At 38.8% G+C, this 19850-nt stretch overlaps 1 protein-coding gene across 14 annotated transcripts; it reads left to right on the top strand.

Moving 5' to 3' along the window:
- Positions 1-4157: 4157 nt before the first annotated feature.
- On the top strand, positions 4158-19610 carry LOC135102660 (nucleosome assembly protein 1-like 1). 14 transcript variants are annotated; one of them, XM_064008026.1, is made up of 9 exons: positions 4259-4370; positions 8835-9057; positions 13764-13868; positions 14755-14933; positions 15150-15444; positions 16000-16147; positions 16400-16567; positions 17862-17910; positions 18520-19610. In XM_064008026.1, exons 2-8 carry the CDS (start codon positions 8857-8859, stop codon positions 17882-17884), a joined length of 1119 nt encoding a protein of 372 aa, XP_063864096.1. In that variant the 5' UTR covers positions 4259-4370; positions 8835-8856; the 3' UTR covers positions 17885-17910; positions 18520-19610. The 14 variants fall into 14 exon arrangements, with proteins under 14 accessions (XP_063864086.1, XP_063864096.1, XP_063864091.1 ...); XM_064008027.1 differs by lacking the exon at positions 4259-4370 and adding an exon at positions 4490-4602; XM_064008016.1 differs by lacking the exons at positions 4259-4370; positions 17862-17910 and adding an exon at positions 4158-4181.
- The last annotated feature ends 240 nt before the right edge of the window (positions 19611-19850 follow it).

Genomic DNA, 19850 nt, shown 5'->3' with positions numbered 1-19850 from the left:
TTTTATTATCTTTTGACTTATATCTATCTATCTCGCCTTATTTCCCGCCATTATCACATTTTACTCTACAGTAATGTCGCTTTCTTTAATTTATGTGGTATCGATTAACTTAACCATTATCATCATCCTCTTTTTGTTATGTATTAACTTATGTCTATCTATCTATCTATCTATCTATCTGTCTATCTATCTGTCTATCTATCTATCGCGTCTCATTTCCTGTCATTATATTTCTCATCACGGTAACATTCATATTAGTCTACATTGCTATCGTTTTCTTTCATTTCTGGTATACATTGAAATCATCATCATCATTCCCCTATTAGTTATCAATTAACTTCTACTTTATCTCTTTCCATTATGTTTCCATTACGGTGACATTCTTATTAGTCTACAGCGACGTCACTTTCTTTTTATCTCTGTGGTATCGATTTGAATTTCTAACTTCCATTATTTACCGTACACTGACCTCTTATCATACTTACATTTGTCACGTTTTATTTTCTGCCACTATAATTTTCCATCATTATAACTTTCATATTAATTTACAGTAGCGTTGTTTTCTTTAATCTCTGTGCCATCGATCTACTTCATTAACCTCCTTTATTCATCATCTGTTGACTTTTGTCCATCGCTTCTTATTCATCGCTGTTATATTTCCCATCACGATAACATTCACATTGGTCTACATAAATGATGTCCTCTTCTTTAATCTCTGTGGTATAGTTTTATATTATTAACCTCCATTATCTACGGTCATTTACAATTTTTATTTACCTATTCTATCTAAAATCAAATTCTATCATTAATCTTTATATTTTTTTTTCAGTTCCATTTCTCTGTTTATCATTATCCGGTACATATTTTTTTTTCCTATTTGCAATCTATTTATTAATTCGATTACTATATTTACCATTATCTCGTATCTTTCCTCTGTGCAATCTGTTTAGTATTTATATTCCTCTATTTATCATTACCTATTATCTTTCCTGTCTGGAATCTATTTACTATTTCCATTAGTGTATCCATTTATCATTTCTATTCATCATCTCTCTTCACCATTATATATAATCAAGATGGCAGACAGCCAGTCACGGCACACAGCGGAGTACACAGTAATTTCCATGATAACAAACACCACAATAATAAACTCGCCCACCTTGTCTCAATGGAACAATAAAGCGAGCGTAGCACAGTGTTGCCTCGCCTCGCCTCGTTCATTACAGTAATGTTATGTATGCTCTCTCCACTCTTTCTCACATTTTTCACAACTGTCCTTTCCATTCCAATGCCTGTGCTCATAATTTTTAACCCCGACTCTTTACTTTTTTCCCCCTTTCCATCCCAGCTATGTCATTACCCTTTAAAACAACGCGAAGCTATTGTGAATGCCTTTTTTTTGTATGGATGTGTGTTTTTTCACTGAATTCTTTGATGTTCAGCTTTGATTTCCCTCTCTACAGTACTGCCATCGCTTTCCCATTGTGGTTCATTTCCTTCCTACTCTATGGAACAGTAATGTACTACGTAGTTGGTATGACTCGATAGTGTCATATGATATTGAGATTATGTATGTACGTAGCTGTTTCTGGCACTGAATGGGGTCTCTCACACACACTCACACACACTCTCTCTCTTTCTCTCCCTTGCATCGCTGATTATAATGCCAATTCTCCACAACTCCCTCACGAGTCGAAAAACAATCAAGTCTCGGATGACCCCGTTCCCTCCACCCCATTAGTTTTACGCGGTGGGTTCGTCCGGGTGGCCTCCCTTGACCGCCAGCACGCGAGCCGGTGAAGGGACAGACCAATAGGGTGACACGTGCACATCACCACCACCACCAATACTAAAATACAAAACGCACCACGACATTGTAAACTTTGATAAACTGTAATCGCAAGATGGTTGATACGCTATAGGAAGAGGCAATCTCTGTAAATGTTTGTTTTTCTCAGGGACAGACCAAGGGAACACCACAACCACCACTACCACAGCCACCAACGCACGGGACACACCACAACATTGTAAACTGCTATCAGCTGTAATCCCAAGATGGTTGATACGCTAAAGATAAAGCCAATCACCATAATCCATAATTCAGCTGATACTATCATTTTCCCCAAGGCTCGATAACTCTCACTGTCTCTTTTATAACCGCGTGGATGAACCAGTTGATCTGATCACCTAACACGCCTACTGCCGGCCGCCTGTGAACTGGCTGGCAGGTTAATGTGACGTAATTGCCCAAAAATTAAGTTATTATTTCAAATGGGACATATAGATGCAATAATAACACTCATGAATTTACGCCACGGTGACATTGAATGAGCATTATTCACACCAGCTAGCCAAACACTCGGGGGGGGAATGATCCGGATTAAATTGGAAGGTTTGAGCCTCGCCCGGTGTTTGTGGAAGGTCTCAGCGTGGGGCATATATTGGATAATGGGTCGTGCATGTGCAGTCTGTGGCGTGGCGGGAGTGTGGTGACGTGACGCGTGTCGGGTGAAGATGTCTGGTGAGGAAGGAGTCTGACTGGCCAGTGCTGGGTGACGATGGGAGGAAGGTGTCGTGTCCTCTTTCACTCTCTCTCTCTCTCTCTCTCTCTCTCCCTGTGTTGTAAATCTATACTGCTTCATTGGACACACACACACACACACACGATGCCCCACTGTCAAAAATTTTATTTGCATCCTTAATAGAAAGAGGTACTGATGTTTTGAATGAATTAGACGGTGGGGAGGTGGCGTGCGTGCGTGTGTGTGTGTGTGACTCCGTGACTTTGTGTGTGCTTAAGGAACATCCATACACGACTTTTAAAAATTTACAAGCTGGAGAAAAGTAGGCATCATCGAGATTCAAACCCTGCATGACACACACACACACACACACACACACACACACACACACACACACATGATTTCGAGACAACAGCAGGGCGAATTTGCTTCATATGTATCACTTATTGGCACACCGTGTGACCCATAACGTGCAGGACTAACGGCAATAGGCAGGATACATGTTAACGCCGCTACGACACACGCCACTGTTACTATGCATGAGAACCATCACCACCACCTACTACTACCACTACTACTATGTACTACAGAACTATCTACGTATTATCTCCCTACTAGCCTAGCTACTCTCCCTCCTCCTCCTCCTCGTCCTCCATTTCCTCGCTGTCCATATGTCGTGCCGGGGGTGGGGAGTGGGGGGAAGCTAGGTGATTACTGATTATCTGTACTTTTTAATGAATTGTGCCTCAATAGATAAAGATAATATAATTAGATGTATGTTCAAGATTTTTATGTATAACGTAGCCAAGGCTTCCTCACTACGCAGAGAGAGAGAGAGAGAGAGAGAGAGAGAGAGAGAGAGAGAGAGAGAGAGAGAGAGAATATGATAGGAAATGTGTGTGATCCCATGCATTTCCTCTCTCTCTCTCTCTCTCTCTCTCTCTCTCTGATTATGCAGATAAATATGTATATATGTATAAATATATGCACACACAAACACACACACACACACACACACACACACACACATAATATATATATATATATATATATATATATATATATATATATATATATATATATATATATATATATATATATATATATATATATATATATATATATATATATATAGAGAGAGAGAGAGAGAGAGAGAGAGAGAGAGAGAGAGAGAGAGAGAGAGAGAGAGAGAGAGAGAGAGAGAGAGAGAGAGAGAGAGAGAGAGAGAGAGAGCGTGTATGCGTAATACATGATGTATGCAAGATGAAACATTTTTTTTCATGTTTATAACTGATGTTAACTGTATAGTTTGTGTCTTGTGTCTGAACATATGTGTATATTGTTGCATAATAATGAGTCTGAATTGTAAAGTTTTGACATTTACTTAATATTCATATATTTGATATGTGATAGAAAATCATAGCATATTTTTTTAATAACTTTTCTCAGTGGTAGAAACAAATGGTAACTGTTTCTCGAATTACTCCATTACATTCTCCCCCTTGGAGGTTGACTCATGAGACAGTCATTCTCCCGCCAAAACTTCTGTTAAGACTAAACAGTTGATTGGTCGGCGCCGTGACGTCACACCCACAGCGCCGCCACAACGTGGAGACGGAGCACCCTCCAGCTGCTGTCTCCTGATGATATTTCCATACTGTAAGTCCTCTGTAGCTACATATTATTATTTATATCTATCTGGATGTAAAGGTTTGCCGAAACTATGTGGCTTTATTGCACACAGTGGATCCGTCTCCTTAATCAGTCCGTGTGTGTCACGTGACCCGGCGTTTCCCGCCATCTTTGCCGCATGTGTGCCTGTCTGGCTCCGGAACCCGCTGAGAGAAGGTCAGTGGCGTGAGGTGGTCCTCTGCGCTGTAACTTATTGATTTATATACTAACATTGAAGGGTTTCAGTGGTCACGCAGACGCAAGTAATGATACTCCAAGTAACCTGACGGCAGAGTGAGGGAGGCAGGTGTGGGCAGACAGGCCAAGGACACGGCTAAAGCTTGGTGACCACCACGGCTTGGTGAAGCAGCGCATGTTCTGGCGCCCCTCGCCTGTGTCTCTAGTGTTGGTGCGTGGCAGGGCTTGGTGACCGCCACCGGGGCAGAGCCGGGCCGGGGTGAGGGCCTCAGGTGGGAGTGAGGGTCGAGAGGACAGGTGAGGACGTGAATTCCGTAATGTCTTTGTCTTTGGCTCACGTGGGCCTTAATCGCCATGCGCGCCGCCCGCACCCCACCTTGCCTTGCCGCGCCTTGCCACGGGCGGCCGCATGCCAGTCGCCGGGGCCTGGCCAAGCTGCAGGGGCTGCAAGGGCCGCGCACTGGACGCCGTCAAAGGACAAGGGTCACAAAATGGTTTCGTTTTGACGTCATCACTGTATCGGTTGGTCTTACTTTAGGAACTGTTCAATTACCAAGTTTGCTGCGCAGGAAGCCAGCGGCCGAGCACAGCCCGTCTGCCTGGTGGGGCTCGAGCCAGCCAGCCCCAAGGTGCCCCGGAGTGTCGAGAGTGCAGGTGTGGAGGGAGTGCAAGGGTTAGAGGTTGGTGGTGGTGAGTTAGCGGGGGGCAGGCCAGGCCGGGGGATTACGGCGGAGCTCCCTAAACCTAAAGGGGAAGGTAGTGTTGGCGTGGTGCGGGTTGAGAGTGTGAGGTATTGATGTGGCTGGGCCCTGCAATCCCCCTGGGTAATCTTACTTTGGCACCGGGAGGTTTTTAATAGCGGGTAGACGCTTTATTCTGTCGTGGTGTGTAGCAGCGTACAGGAAGTCAGGGGTTGTGCTGGTGGTGGTGGTGCTGGTGGCAGGGCGGAAGAGCATTTTGTTCAGCGGTGATCAATGTGAGCTTAAACTTTAACCTTAATTATCGGTAGTAGCCTGTGGTAAGTGCTGCCAACTAGTGTGCTCAGGTAATGGCGTCGTGACTTTTCTTCCGTGTTGTCTCTCTTAGAGGAAGGCGACGGCGTGGTGCCTGCCCAGACAGTACTGCCAGTGCATTATTGAGGGGTTGACGCTGCGAAGATTGATTTCAAGTGACATTTTAGCACAATTTGTACAGGTTCATCAGATGCATTATAACATTGTCATTCATGTGGTTGTGTTGAGTACTACAGTTTTGATTAATTCATGTAGTGGAGTGTAGCCATCCATTTAGTGCATGAAGATGTGGTGAGCTAGGCAAGTGGAGGACAATGCTAAAACACCAGTGGGGTTGATGCTCCTCAGTGCTTGCATACCTAACTTACATAATATTGTAAGTCTTCATGTCCACCAGCTGTCATCCCCCACCCCCGTCACCCCCTCACCCCCCCGCAGCCCTCGGTGATGCCCCTGGCAGCCTTGTAATCCTGTGCACCCTTGCCTTGTGAAGGAAAAAACCAGGTTGAAGGTTCTTACATGCCTTAATCCCAATGAGATATTGTTGCAAAATGTTCTGATTTAAGAGTTGATTGGTAGCAGCTCTAGGTGTTGTGCAACCTTAAAGAAGGCAGCTCAGTTGTGACAGAGGCTGCTGTACTTGTTTGATGCTTGCAAGCCAAGGAGCGGCAGTGCATGCTGTTGTTTTTGCTTTAAAGGTGATTTATATGCAGAGGATGGTATTGACCAGGTATATACCAGACTTTACCACTTTCTGGTAATGCTTTGTGCCTCAGGCAAGGTGTTCATCAGACATCCTGGACAAAATTATTTAAATGAATGAAAGGAAAGAGGCAAAGTTTTGAAATTCACATGGATATCAGAGGGCTGAGCTTCCAATCAAAGGGTTGCAGTGGCAGATCAAAGGCTAGGCTTAAAGTGACATCAGGCAGAGCCAGTGGGTTGAGTGGCATGATGGATGCCCAACTCATTATGCAAAATTCACAGCCTCTGCAGCCATTTGTCCTTAGGAGAATTTGTGGGACAAATTGATGTGACAAATCTCAGCTTGATGTTTCTTGGCTCAGTAGTGAAGTGGTGGATTTATTTGATGTATGAATATTGAATTTGTTATGTGAGGGTGGGGAGGAGGGGCTCCTCACAACCCAGTACAGTAGTTACTCTCTGCCCAGCAGATGAGTCCTTGCCTCTGCTGCCTGCACACATGTAGTGCAGGTGAGGTTGGTTCACATTATAATTGTGAAATGAACATGGCTGTAGTTTGCTGTGGATTGTACTAAATTATGCTAAGTAGCACATTGGCTCTTGATTATGTAAGTGCTTCATGACACCTACAAGGTGACCAGCCTGTTATGATTACAGTAATGATGATGTCATGTCACATGGAGGAAAGAACACAGCAGATGTCTTGATTTGCAATTAATTTGGCTGTTAGAGCATAGTATTACTGTTGCACTGAAGGCAAGCAGTGATTGTGTCCTTTTGTAACCTTTTGAAAACTGACTTTCCCAGACCTTTGCTTGGCCAGAATTCTCCAATACATTGGACAAAAATGCAGTCCGTGAATCAAAGTTATGTGACCTGAAAACTATTGATTTTTTATGAGCTATCTGCAAAGTTCTCCATTTTCTGTTGAGGGTGCACTATTTCAAAACAACCTGCATCACTATTGAGAGGGAGAGAGTGATGGGACTGCAGTGTGGCAGGAGGTGGCTGGAGGGGAGCAAGTGGCAATTTCTGCCATAGCCACTTCTCAGAATATAAACTGACATGAGTAAATCAGGACAGACTAGAAGTGCAGGACATCATAGAAATGTTCAGTGTGGAAGAGGAAGTCATTGAGTGTAACTGGAGGGGAGGTGATATAAAAGCAGTGGTTGCATGGAAGGTTGTGTCAAGGTGATAGGTGGGAGGAATGTAGCCTTTAATATATTGAACATGGCTTGATTCTCCTGGCCCCTTTGAAGAATTGTAGATCAGATGTTGGGTACTCAGTGGTAACTTAAATTCTTAGAACAAATCTGAATGACGGAAAAGAACGCAAGATAGAGCCATTAAAGGGATAGATAGGACAGTAACCTTCATATCACTGGTGAATAATGAACTGATGTTGTGACATGAGGGGAGGTGCAAGGAGCCAGCATGTCTTCATGGGACAGTTCTGATAGGGTGACATTGACACTACAGAACACCACAGTTGGTAAGATTAGGCCAAGAGTGACCATCTGTTACAGCAGCAAGAAAGTAGATGGCTCTCTTACATAGAAATAAATAAAAAAAATTGTAAAAAAAAGTGATTAAGGGTTTGAGAGGGATAAGATACACCAAAGGATGTATTGAGAAGCTAAACTCTACTTGACCAACAGAATGAATTGGATTTTTAGAAGCAGAAAATAGTCATTTGAATCCTTGAGATAAAGTGGTTTGGATAGGAGCAATTGACATGTAAGATTTTATTTGTTTGAAATTAATGCAGTGCATCACTGGGAAAACTTGTGGTTGTAGTGTGTGTGGCCTGTCAGGGTGATGGGTTGCCTTGGTGTTTCCCTGGCAGGTGTTGGGCTGGTAATGTGTAATGGGGGATGTTAAAGCCATTGTACTGAGCAGTGTAGCCACGGAAGCATTTTTTATGCAATGCAGTTTAGGAATTGTGTATGGTTCTAAATGCACATGATTAATACATTGTGAATAATATGACTGGAAAGGATTTTACTGAAGCTTCGCCTTTTATTTTGTGGGTCAGAAGAAATATGGAAAAAAGTCTATAATTAGACTGGGTTTAAAATGTGCAACACCATTAAAAGCATCAAGAAATAGTGATTTTCATAAGGTAATGTTGAAGCTGGAAAATGAAAAGTCTGCTTGTATCTGCTAGGAACAGTTGCATAGGCTGGATAAGGATAGGTTGTATGTGTTTCTTCGGTGTAATTGTTGTGGGTACTGCATACTTAGTCTAATATCACACAATTTTCCTTTTTACTACTCACACCATCTTCCCATTCAAGAGAGAGAGAGAACAGTTTCATTGCTCTCATAAAGTTGATTATTTTTGTTTGGTACTTTGTGTTTGCTGCTGTAACTTTGTTTTCTAGACGAGATGCAGTGGTTCTGTTTCCTTTATGATTGGCTTTACTATCTCCATAACTTGTTCCTAGGTGTTGGCAGCAAAATGTTGGGAAGTCAGAACGAGCAGAAATGGTTTTTGCATCTGACACCATCTTGCCTGGCAAAGTGGTCCATTTGATGTAAGACTGCTGTGTCAGAAGCCACAAAACTGGAGAAATGACTTGTCTCAAAGGATTGCCAACCTGGAGTGGTGTGGCTTCTTGCTGCCATTGCACGTGTGGACCACATTTCACACTCCAGTTGTTAGGTAATATTCTTGTAACTGTTTTTCTAATATAATTACCTGTATGCATTTTCATTTCAGACCTTGAATAGCTGCTTTAAAAATGGCTGATCCGGAGAAGGGAGCACCAGCACCTGCCATGGAGGAGGACATTGATGAGGAGGACGTGGAAGATGTGGAGGATGAGGAAGGAGGTGGGGAGCGCAAGGAACTGGTTGACAAGCTGATGAAGGACCCTCAGGTGCTGGCTGCCCTTCAGACCAAACTCCGTCGCTACCTTGGCACACCCTCGGGTTATATTAGTGTAAGATACAGGGTTGAGAAATACTTAATTACAAGTGATTAAATCATGTGATGAAAACATAATTAATTTTAAAATGATTTATTTGATTTCTCAATGAGAAGTAGAATAAGTTTAAAACTTCATAATGTTGCCAGGAATTTAGCTGTCGGAACAAGGTATGTGTAAGATACTTGAGTAGTTCATGTGCTTGCCCATTAAAATAAGGTCATGCCATGCAGACTACACTGCTTATTATCTTCATATTTCATATGAAATACTGTTCCCATTTAATTGCACAAGTTCATTTTTGTGCTGGTATATATATATATATATATATATATATATATATATATATATATATATATATATATATATATATATATATATATATATATATATATATATATATATATATATATATATAATATATATATATATATATATATATATATAATATATATATATATATATATATATATATATATATATATATATATATATATATATATATATATATATATATATATATATATATATATATATATATATATATATATATATACATACATACATACATATATATATAGCTTTATAGCCTTGCTCTTCACTCTACTGATAAATTCCTTAAAATGTTGTTATTTAGCATACACAGCATGCTTTTTGACTAACTAAAAGCTATGCCAGACTAGACTATAACCACTGGATAGTGTTCATCTTAGGGGAGCGGAGGCGTCCTGCCAGCGACACAAGTCATCATGAAATAGATGCAAATAACAGGCTAGTGATTGGATGATTATTGATACTCTCATCAGAAGTCTCATCAGCTGATGACAGTAAAAAAAATAATTAAAAATCAAATAAATCATGTACCCAGTATTCATAAAGCAAAAAGACAAAAGAAAAAAGAATCAACCCTGTAAAGTGTGGGCGTGTTGCTGTTTTTGGTTGAAGTGTAATTTTTGTGTGGTGGTTACTAGTTTGTTTTATTCCCACCACAACTTGGTAAGGGAACTGGTCTTTTGGATGGTTTACACCAGATACAGTTGATGCTATGTGTGACAACCATGGGTCACTAAGTTTGTCTTGGTATCTAGTTGAACGTCATGTGATAATTTTGCACTGGAACGTTGTGTTTTGGCTTCCAATGCTTCATGGACTTGTATCATCACATTCCACACTTTTAGTTCAGTATTCTCTTTGCATTAAAGATGATTTAAATATAGCAGTTAGGTTAAGATGAGCTAGTACTTTGACTTTTGTTTGTTTTATATATATATATATATATATATATATATATATATATACATATATACATATATATACATATATATATATATATATATATATATATATATATATATATACATATATATATATATATATATATATATATATACATATATATATATATATATATATATATATATATACATATATATATATATATATATATATATATATATATATATATATTATATATATATATATATATATATATATATATATATATATATATATATATATATATATATATATATATATATATATATATATATATATATATATATATATATATATATATATGCTTGATTGATGCACTATTTATATGATGTCACTTAGTCAAGATACTTATTAAGAAAATCCAATCTTGTTTGTGACAAGGTACTAATTGACAATTTAAGAATTTAGCCACTTGACATCTTCATTCCTGAAATATGTAAATTCACTGGCTGTGGCCAGAATGGAAGGATGCTGCCACTGTCTTCCATGTGCATTGTGAAAGGTGACTAAGGCAGAGTAGGAATTCTGGGAACTCCTTTCTTTAGATTTTGATCACCAAAAGGAGGCAAGACTTCTAAATCCTGCATTGGTAATGCCCCATTAAAGATTTCAGCTTTAAGGTAGATATTTTCAACGAAAATACATGAGATCAGATACATGAGTCTGCTTTGAGAATTAATCTGTGTGGAATGTGAAAAAAATATCACTTAAACAGTCCCATGGAGGGTTTGATGCAACAGTAGTGTGTTCAGTGTTGCATGCTGCTGAGTTTTGAGCGTTGGTTTTGTGTAGGTAGCTGATGACTACATCACAGTACTTGTGATTTGTGTCCTCAGTGATATATGAATTACTAAAGTGTAGATGTGCTCAATTGACATGGAAAGATCAAAGTGGTAGAAAGTGTCAGTTTTGCTGTGGACAGATTGGGAGTGCACTTAACATTTAACAGGAGCAGGAAAGCACAGTACTCAAGCTGACCTGTTTGTTAGATAGGATGTGTTGTTCATTAGCTGGACTAACAAGCTTCAGTCTCACTGGGAGGTGTATATGCACAGTCACTTAGTGCTTATATCATTAGATGCATGCCACTACTGCTGTGTTGCCCTTCCCCTCACAGTGCTTGCTTGGTGCTCTCACTGCCCTGGATGTATTGTTTCATGTATTGTGATTCAGGTAATTTGCATGACCAAAATAGCTTGTCTCACATCAATGTATTATGCCTCCATTTTTTGATGCACTGACGTTTTTTAATTTCAGGTATCAGATTTCTGTATTTCATAAAGTACACTAATGCATTATAACAAAGTCGTTGCCAAAACCCAGTAAGTGGCGACTCACCAAGTGAATGGTGATTCATTGGATTTTTTTTCAGTTAACTTTCTCAAAGTTTTGGCAATGGCTTGTGGTTTCTGTATCATCAGTAATGTCTTTTGGATTTTTGGAAAAAGATTTTTGCTTAGAGACTTCTTAAGTTGCTGCTACTTTGCACTAATATGTGAAATAGTCATGCAAGAAAGACATGCATCCACCATAGCATAGTTAAAAAAAATTGCATTGAGTTTAAAACTTGCTGTTGCACTGCTTTCTGTCACCATGATGTCATCAACATTAGCAAGCCAAAAGTATTACACAAGGATAAAAGGGGAGAGCAAAAAGTTACTCAAGGGACTGTTGTGTTGATCAGTATTCACGTTGAAAACCTCCTCGCTTTTACCGTTACTTTATAATTTGGCTCCATGACAAAATATACGTTGTGGAAATCCCCTTAACAAAAATAATGCTTTTCATGGACTAATTCTCTCCTTACATTGCACTTGTACTTGAAACTCGGTACTACTTAAGTATTTGTATGGTTATAAACTACACCTGTTCCTGACAGTCAGATGACTGTGATATATTGGGACTTCAGCGAATGGCCAAAATTTTGTGGAGATCAGCAAATCAAAGCATATTCAGAAACATGTTGCTGAGATGAAAAAGAAAATGTTACTGTACAGTTTTCATTTAAAAAATTGCTCTTGTAACATAATTATTTATGGTGAAAGTGTGACTGCAGGTGTTTAACTGTTGTGATTTGTTCTTAGACAGACATGATTGAAATACCTGTCATACACAGTTACAGTTGGTAACTGAGGAAGTGATTAAGATGCTGATAGGAATGTGCTGGTGCAGTCTGTCAAAGTTTCACACAAGAAATTACTTTTGTGTTTCTTTGATAAATGGCTCATAAGAAGGGCATGCTGAAATTCACCCCTTCATTTTTCTGAGGCCAAAACTATTAAAGCCAAGATGAAGTAGGCAAGCAGCTGGGATTGGCATAGAAAGAACTTAGTGGATGAATGGTGAAAGGAGTGAGTGTTGATGGATGGTTTGAGGTGTCAGTTAAAAGTGAAATAACAAAGTGTCAAGTCGTGGTGATAATGAAACGTGGTGCCTGGTTGGTGGTTTTGAGAGAATGGGAGGAAGTAACATACACCAATTCAAAGTACGTACATGTCATGACAGTGAGGAGAGAGATTCTGAAATGGGAGGACCATTAGAGAGGAGGGATGAGAGGTTAAGGAGAACGGAATGTGCGAGTGAAATGTATGGGGGAGTAATAAATAGAAATTTAGGTTGTGGCTGCATCATCTAAGGAAGTTTGCTGGCCAGAATGATTTATATCTTGTTGATGGGAAAGACTGCCATTAGATAATTTTATTTGTTTTTGTGGCCTATGTATATTGAGGCCATGACATGACATTACCAAAAGTTTGTAGTCATGGCTGCATCCTTTTGAGGGAGTTTCTAGATCAGATTGGTGTATAAGTTGTGTTGGTAGGGAAGATGGTCTTTAGGTAACTATTCTGAGCACTCCACATGTATTCAGTTGGGCCAAGACATGCCATTGTCGAAAGTTTGTGTTAGCTTGACTGAAAAATCTCATTGGAGTTTTTCCCCTAAATTGTAGCAGTTCACTTTGATGGGTGTAGTTTATAACGGCGAATCTAACATCTCTCTGCACATAGGTGGATATTCTCGTTGTCTTCATTTTCAGCCTGAATATAATGAGTTTACTATTGTACTTAAAAAGTGTTTGGTATCCGAAATAATGTTTTGTTTCTTTTTCTGATAATATGTAGACAGTTCAGTCCATATGTCTTTACTCTCCATATTGTTCATGCAGTGTTTTATTGTGTGTGATATATGTACACAGGTGTGAATATATTTTGAAATGTTTGCAAATCTTTCATGAATATTGCTTGTGGTACTGTAAACTGAGTCACTTCAGTATTTTGAATTTTCTTATTTTCCACAGATGAATTAATGAAGCTTATGAGATGGATATTTATTATATTGGAAGCATATTGTATTGATTTTGTTGATGTATAATCTTTTTGATGAAACATTCAATGAGGTGTGTTTGAGTTTTGATACAGATATTTCATGAGATCATTTACTTTCAGTCTTTGCCTGTAGCAGTAAAGAGACGTATAAAGGCACTGAAAAAGCTGCAACTTCAGTACACAGACCTCGAGGCTGCATTCTACAAAGAAGTTCACGCACTGGAGGTGAGTGAGGGAAGGTTTGGGATTGAACGCAGTAACATAAGGAAAGCTACAAGAAGCCATTAGGCCTACACGTGGCTCGTCCCTGCATAAAATGCATCCACCTATATTTATGTCATCCCTTTTCGTAAATTTATCTAGGACTCAATATTGACTTGGCTCTAACAACCTGAGTATTGAGGCTGTTCCAGTCATCTACCACTCTTAGGACCAGTCTCTCTCTCTCTCTCTCTCTCTCTCTCTCTCTCTCTCTCTCTCTCTCTCTCTCTCTCTCTCTCTCTCTCTCTCTCTCTCTCTCTCTCTCTCTCTCTCTCTCTCTCTCTCTCTCTCTCTCTCTCTCTCTCTCTCTCTCTCGGATTTTTAAGGTCAATAGATATTAGATATTTCTTGCTTGACAACTCCAATTTAATTATAACTTGGCACTGAAACGTTATGCATCTTACAACTTTCTTCAATACTTATACTTAACCTAGCCAGCTATTATGTTCTTGATTTTCCCTACTGCTGTCTTTTTCTTTGTCTTCATCTTTTTCTTATTTGTATAGGGTTGCTGTTCCTTCTTGCCCTGTCTTGCATGTCTTTTTCCTCTAATCTTTTTCACACAGCTGTCTTCTTTGTTTTCAGCTCATTTCCTTATAGGGTCCCTTTCCCTTTTGCACATCTTCCTGCTGCCCTTTTTCACTTTGTTCTTCTTTGTTTAAAACTCCTCTGGTCATTTCATTTTTCGGCTTTTTTTCTGTCCTGCACCTTTTCCTCCAGTCCCTTTTGTCTCCAGCAATCACAATTTTATCTGATTTTCATTATGGTGTGCAAATCTCACAGTTAGACGTATTAATGTGTACCGTATACATTTGGTGCAGCCACCCCCTTACTTGTGGTCGTCTTGCAGGTGAAGTACGACAAGATGCACCAGGCCCTGTACGAAAAGCGTCGGCATGTGGTGACCTCCGAGTACGAACCCAACGATGAAGAATGTGACTTCCCCTCTGATGATGAGACTGATGACGAGAAGAACCTTTGCAAAGACATGGACGAGAAGGCCAAAATAGATGAGAAGGACGAAAATAAGTAGGTGTTTCCAGACAAATACCATGTGTTTATGTGCAGCAGCTTAGAATTGTTGTCCAGTCATGTGCTGGTTTGGATGTTATTTTCTGTGCCAAAAGTTTATAAGTGATTTATTTGACCTATTTCTTAATTTTAAAAAATTGTCAATGTTTATTTGAAAGCTGTTTGTTGTAAGAGTTAAGGGTTATTGTTAATTTCACTTTATTTTCTTCCTAGGGTCCACGATTTCGATGAAAACACCAAAGGCATTCCGGAATTCTGGTTAACTATTTTCAAAAATGTAGACTTGCTTGCTGAGATGGTTCAGGACTATGATGAGCCTATCTTGAAGCACCTAATAGATATCCAGCTCAAGTTCCATGATGAACCAATGGGCTTCACCTTAGAGTTCCACTTTAGTGAAAATGAATACTTCACCAACAAGGTTCTAACAAAATATTATGAAATGAAGTGTGTTCCAGATAAAGATGATCCATTTGGCTTTGAAGGACCTGAAATCTTTAAGTGCAAGGTTAGTTGTGCCTACAATTTTTATCCCTCTAATAGTACAGCTAGTTCTGTCTGAAGGGTCACCTTATCCCCTCCCTCTTGATATGTGATGTTGAATTTAAGTTTCAGAGTAGATCATGTAATCCAGAAACTTACCCTTAGTGACTGTGACTTTTCTGTGTATCATGTCATACTAGATATCTTCTTCCAGTAGTAGCGAAGGTAGCATTAGTTGGTGTTCATGGTTATCTTGTGGACAGAGTAGAACCAAAAACATTGTATTAGCAATCCAGTGAGACCACAGAAGGTATGTTGTTTGTGGGAAAGGATTTAAGAACCTCCAGAAGATGTGTAATATATGTTGAACTTGCGGAGTAATTAAATTTTCTTCAAGAACTCGGCTGTCATGGTTTTCACAACTGATGCATGCAAAATGTTATAACAGTAGTGTCATGCTCGTTTAAACTTGTCTTTTAAGGTGGCTGTTATATATTTCATGGAAAAATGACTTGTATAATGTTTTCTTTTATGTATATATTGTTCATGGACTTAAGGAAAATGTGTGTTTATTCCCTAGGGTTGCACCTTGGACTGGAAAAAAGGTAAAAATGTCACAGTCAAAACAATCAAGAAGAAACAGAAGCATAAATCTCGAGGAGCCGTGAGGACAATCACCAAGACTCTGCAGAATGACTCCTTCTTTAACTTCTTCAATCCTCCACCGGGTGGGTTGTATTGGGTGGTGACACCTTGCATGCTAGGAGATTGTCCATGAATATACCAAGTCTAAAACATCTTTTCTCACCAATCCGGAAGTGTTTTGAGCATCTTCAGAGTTAGTTTTAGTTAAATTATATCCAGAATGTGTTTTAGGAGTTCATTATCACAGGCTGTAGATTTGTCTTGCCTTCCACAGTTCATAACACAGGATTTCCAGACATCAGTGATGCTGATCAAAATGAATTGGTGTGTTTCAGTTCCTGAGGATCCCAATGAAGAGATGGATGAGGACACTCAGGCCTTGTTAACGGCAGACTTCGAGATTGGACACTATATCCGGGAACGCATTATTCCCCGGGCAGTGCTATTCTATACTGGTGAAGCTTTAGATGATGAAGATTTTGAAGAGGAGGAGGGAGAAGAAGGTGAGAATATACTTATAGGATATTAACACTGCAGGAAAGCAATTTATACATTCTAGTCACCCATAAGTTGAGGACCACTAGGCCTTGCGTCTAGGTAACGTTGGTTGATGTATACTTATGAGCAAAGAAAAAATGTAACTTAAGGATATATTGTAACCACAACCCTCCCCACCTCACATGTTGACAATACCCCTAATACTAATAGCCTTGATGATAGCCGATGGTGATGCCGTATCTCTTGAGTAGGGAGAGACTGACCCACTCCTGGTTGCTTGTGAACATATTGCTGGTACATTTTTGGATTATAGTTCAAGATTAAGTGGCTCTTAAAAAGTATATCCAGAAATTCTTTTTCTTAGTTTTTTGTAATTTTTATTGCTTCAGAATAATATTACTTGTACTTTGATTTGATTTCAGGTATGTACATTGGTTTTCATTAGAATTTTAAGTCCTTATCTGAAATTGAGATTATATTCCAGAGTAGTTGATTAAAGATGAATTTGTTTATGGCCGAGTCACAACGCTGCTGGGGATCGAGTATGAAGTTAGGTTATAAGCACTCACCCACCCGACATATTTATCGTATACAGTTATACCTTGTGCGTATATATTCCATTGATAATATATTCCCTTATATATCCCCCCTTTAAATTTTTAAATTTTATAGATCAAATGGTTATATGCTGAGTGTGGTGTAACCCTCCTCCCTCCCCTCCCTTGCCCTGCATCTAAATGTTTGAGACCTGCAAGTCAGTGTTTTGTTCTGGATGTCAATGTAAAAGTACACTTCCCTGACATTTTAGTCCTATGGAAGTTGTGTAAGAATACTACTGCTTTACTCTGGTACCTCTGAGGTGAAAGTCATATCATGTATTAAGATGCTGCAGCAAGGAACTTCTGACTGTTACTTTTCATCATTAGTACATTTATGCAAATATTTGTCGTAAATTCGTCGTAATATGTCAGTGGTATGAACATGTACGGTGTGACTAGACCTGCTTCGTTCTCTGATAACTAATATGTATTACCACTGTCCTCTGAATGGTACAAAATTGTGCACACTTCTGCTATGATCAAGTTTTAAACATTTCAGCTTCATGCCCCATTGGAGTTATTGTTTAGGTGGAGACTTAAGTGAATGCCATTGCTAATAATACATGTCCACTCTAGGTTATGTCTGTTATATAAATTCCATGTCTTACTATCATTTGAAGGTTTGTTGTTCCATTAGCATAAGAAGTCTGTAACGTGAAAGTTTCCTTGATAAATAAATAAAAGGCTGTTATGTTCACAGGGTCAATAATCAGTTCAGTGTAGCACCATAGCATCTTCCAGATTTTCAGGTATACTAACAAATGACTAACTTTCCAAAGTTTAAAACTTAAATAGAGAATATCTAGCTGTTGATTATTTGCATGTTGGCAGACGGTCATTTAAAGGCTTTGAAAGAAACAGAAAATGAATAGTATTTAGATGCTTTGCTGTATTGTAGTGTGAAGGATTCTGCATGGATATGATCCTTTGTGATAATGGGCTTTACCAATCCTGGCAAAACAATGGAGTGGCTAATGTTTTGCTGGAGTTTTGAGTGCAGTTATACTTTTTTTTTTTTATCAATGGCATAAGGTAATGAGTTTCCACATAAATGAAAGTAATGTGATAAAGAAAGAATTTAGCAAGCATTTTAGTTGCTTTAAAGCTGCACTTGCATTCTGATACTGACCAAAATCTGCTACAGCAAGTAGGTTGTTCTTAAATTTGTGCTACATACTTTGGTCTTACACAATGTGATGCGACAAGTGCTTCTCCAACCTAAATATTATTTTTTTGAACAACAAACCTTTATGTGATTATATCATGATATATCCCAGAACGTTCTTTTATCATCAGATTATCAGTTTATTTTGTTTTGATTTCTTGTTATTGAGTTTATTCCAACTCGTATTTTAAAGGCGAGGAAGGAGACGATGAGGAGGAGGAAGATGACCCTGACTATGACCCATCGAAAGACAAGGCCGCCAAGGGTCAGCAGCCGCCAGAGTGTAAGCAGCAGTGACCTTCTGGCTGAGTGTAGGGTATTTTTCCTTTGACGTTAAGCAGCAGCATCTGGGGCCTTGGTGTCATTACGTATTTGGTGGCATTAAACATTTTCTTGTGGATTTTCCATATGGATATGTTTCTTCTATAGCTGTAGTGAAAGCATGCTAACTACTGCAAACATGTCATTCCAAGTTTACAGTCTTGAATGTCTGTATATATTTCTTTTATTATTTTTTTTGATCATTAATAGGAACAAATTTGTATAGGTGTTAACAGTAGCTTGTTGATTTGATGGATATTTCTTTTCATTCTCATTATTTCCAGCTACAGGTGTTGCCACCATACGAATTGTTAATTACTTCTCTCCAGTGCAGCTGAAATCTCATTGTACATGAATATTATTGAAATGTTATTTGATGCAGCAGAAAGTTTAGATTAAATGTTATTTGGTGCAACTGAAAGTTTAGATCTGTTTTATTCAAGTTTGAGAGATTAATGTCATGTACTACTCCTGAATATTGTTGAGTTTGTACAAAAAAAAATGTTCAGTACCAATCTAATATTTATAATAGATGTTACAGGGTCTTGGTGGGTCGGACAGACCTTGCTGTTGCCCTCTTCTTCAAGAGCATCAAGGTTTGTTCCAAAGGACACTTGAAAAGTTCTGACTTGTGATACGCCACTTTTTGATAGGTTCATCTGTGACTACTCAAGATGTTTAGACTTAAATAATCTAGATTTATATATTTTTCATTTTTTGACTGCATTATACGAGCTTTAACAACAAACTGCCTCTGTTGCATGGACATTATGAAAACGATATTGATACTTATCACGGTCTGTATTTAATTTCGGAACTAGTTTTATTTATTTTAACTGATAAATCTATGAAATTGCGTAGTGGAAAGAAAGGTTTCATGGTGTAACCAGTAAGCTTCATAAATCAATGTAATAGCTTTGTTACCACTGCAGCGAAAATATATATATTTGCTCCTTTTTTTCACATGGTCTTTGTATCTCACCCAAAGAGTATTGGTAAGTATGGTTGTGTATGTGAGATATGCATGCACAAAGTTGGTCATAAATAGTTGACAAGTAATGTGTAATTCATCACAGCGGTGCCTTAGACTTGAGAGTGAAAAGTACTGAAGGTATGAGAAGAAGAAACTGTAATGATAGAAAAATCGAATAAGGAATCAAGTATGTGGCTCAACGAAAATACCAAAGTAGCAAATTTAGCGTG

Source organism: Scylla paramamosain, chromosome 8, assembly GCF_035594125.1.
Source record: "Scylla paramamosain isolate STU-SP2022 chromosome 8, ASM3559412v1, whole genome shotgun sequence".
In the NCBI taxonomy this organism is placed as follows: Eukaryota; Metazoa; Arthropoda; class Malacostraca; order Decapoda; family Portunidae; genus Scylla; species Scylla paramamosain.
The sequence above is the reverse complement of the archived record's forward strand: the minus strand, read 5'-3'. Positions and strand labels throughout refer to the sequence as shown.

Excerpts from the sequence above, each read along its gene's own strand:
- LOC135102660 (XM_064008016.1), top strand. The coding sequence starts at position 8,857 with ATGGCTGATCCGGAGAAGGGAGCACCAGCACCTGCCATGGAGGAGGAC. Across the intron at positions 9,058-13,763 it reads CACCCTCGGGTTATATTAGT|TCTTTGCCTGTAGCAGTAAA; the intron begins GTAAGATACAGG and ends ATTTACTTTCAG. Across the intron at positions 16,568-18,519 it reads AGAGGAGGAGGGAGAAGAAG|GCGAGGAAGGAGACGATGAG; the intron begins GTGAGAATATAC and ends CGTATTTTAAAG.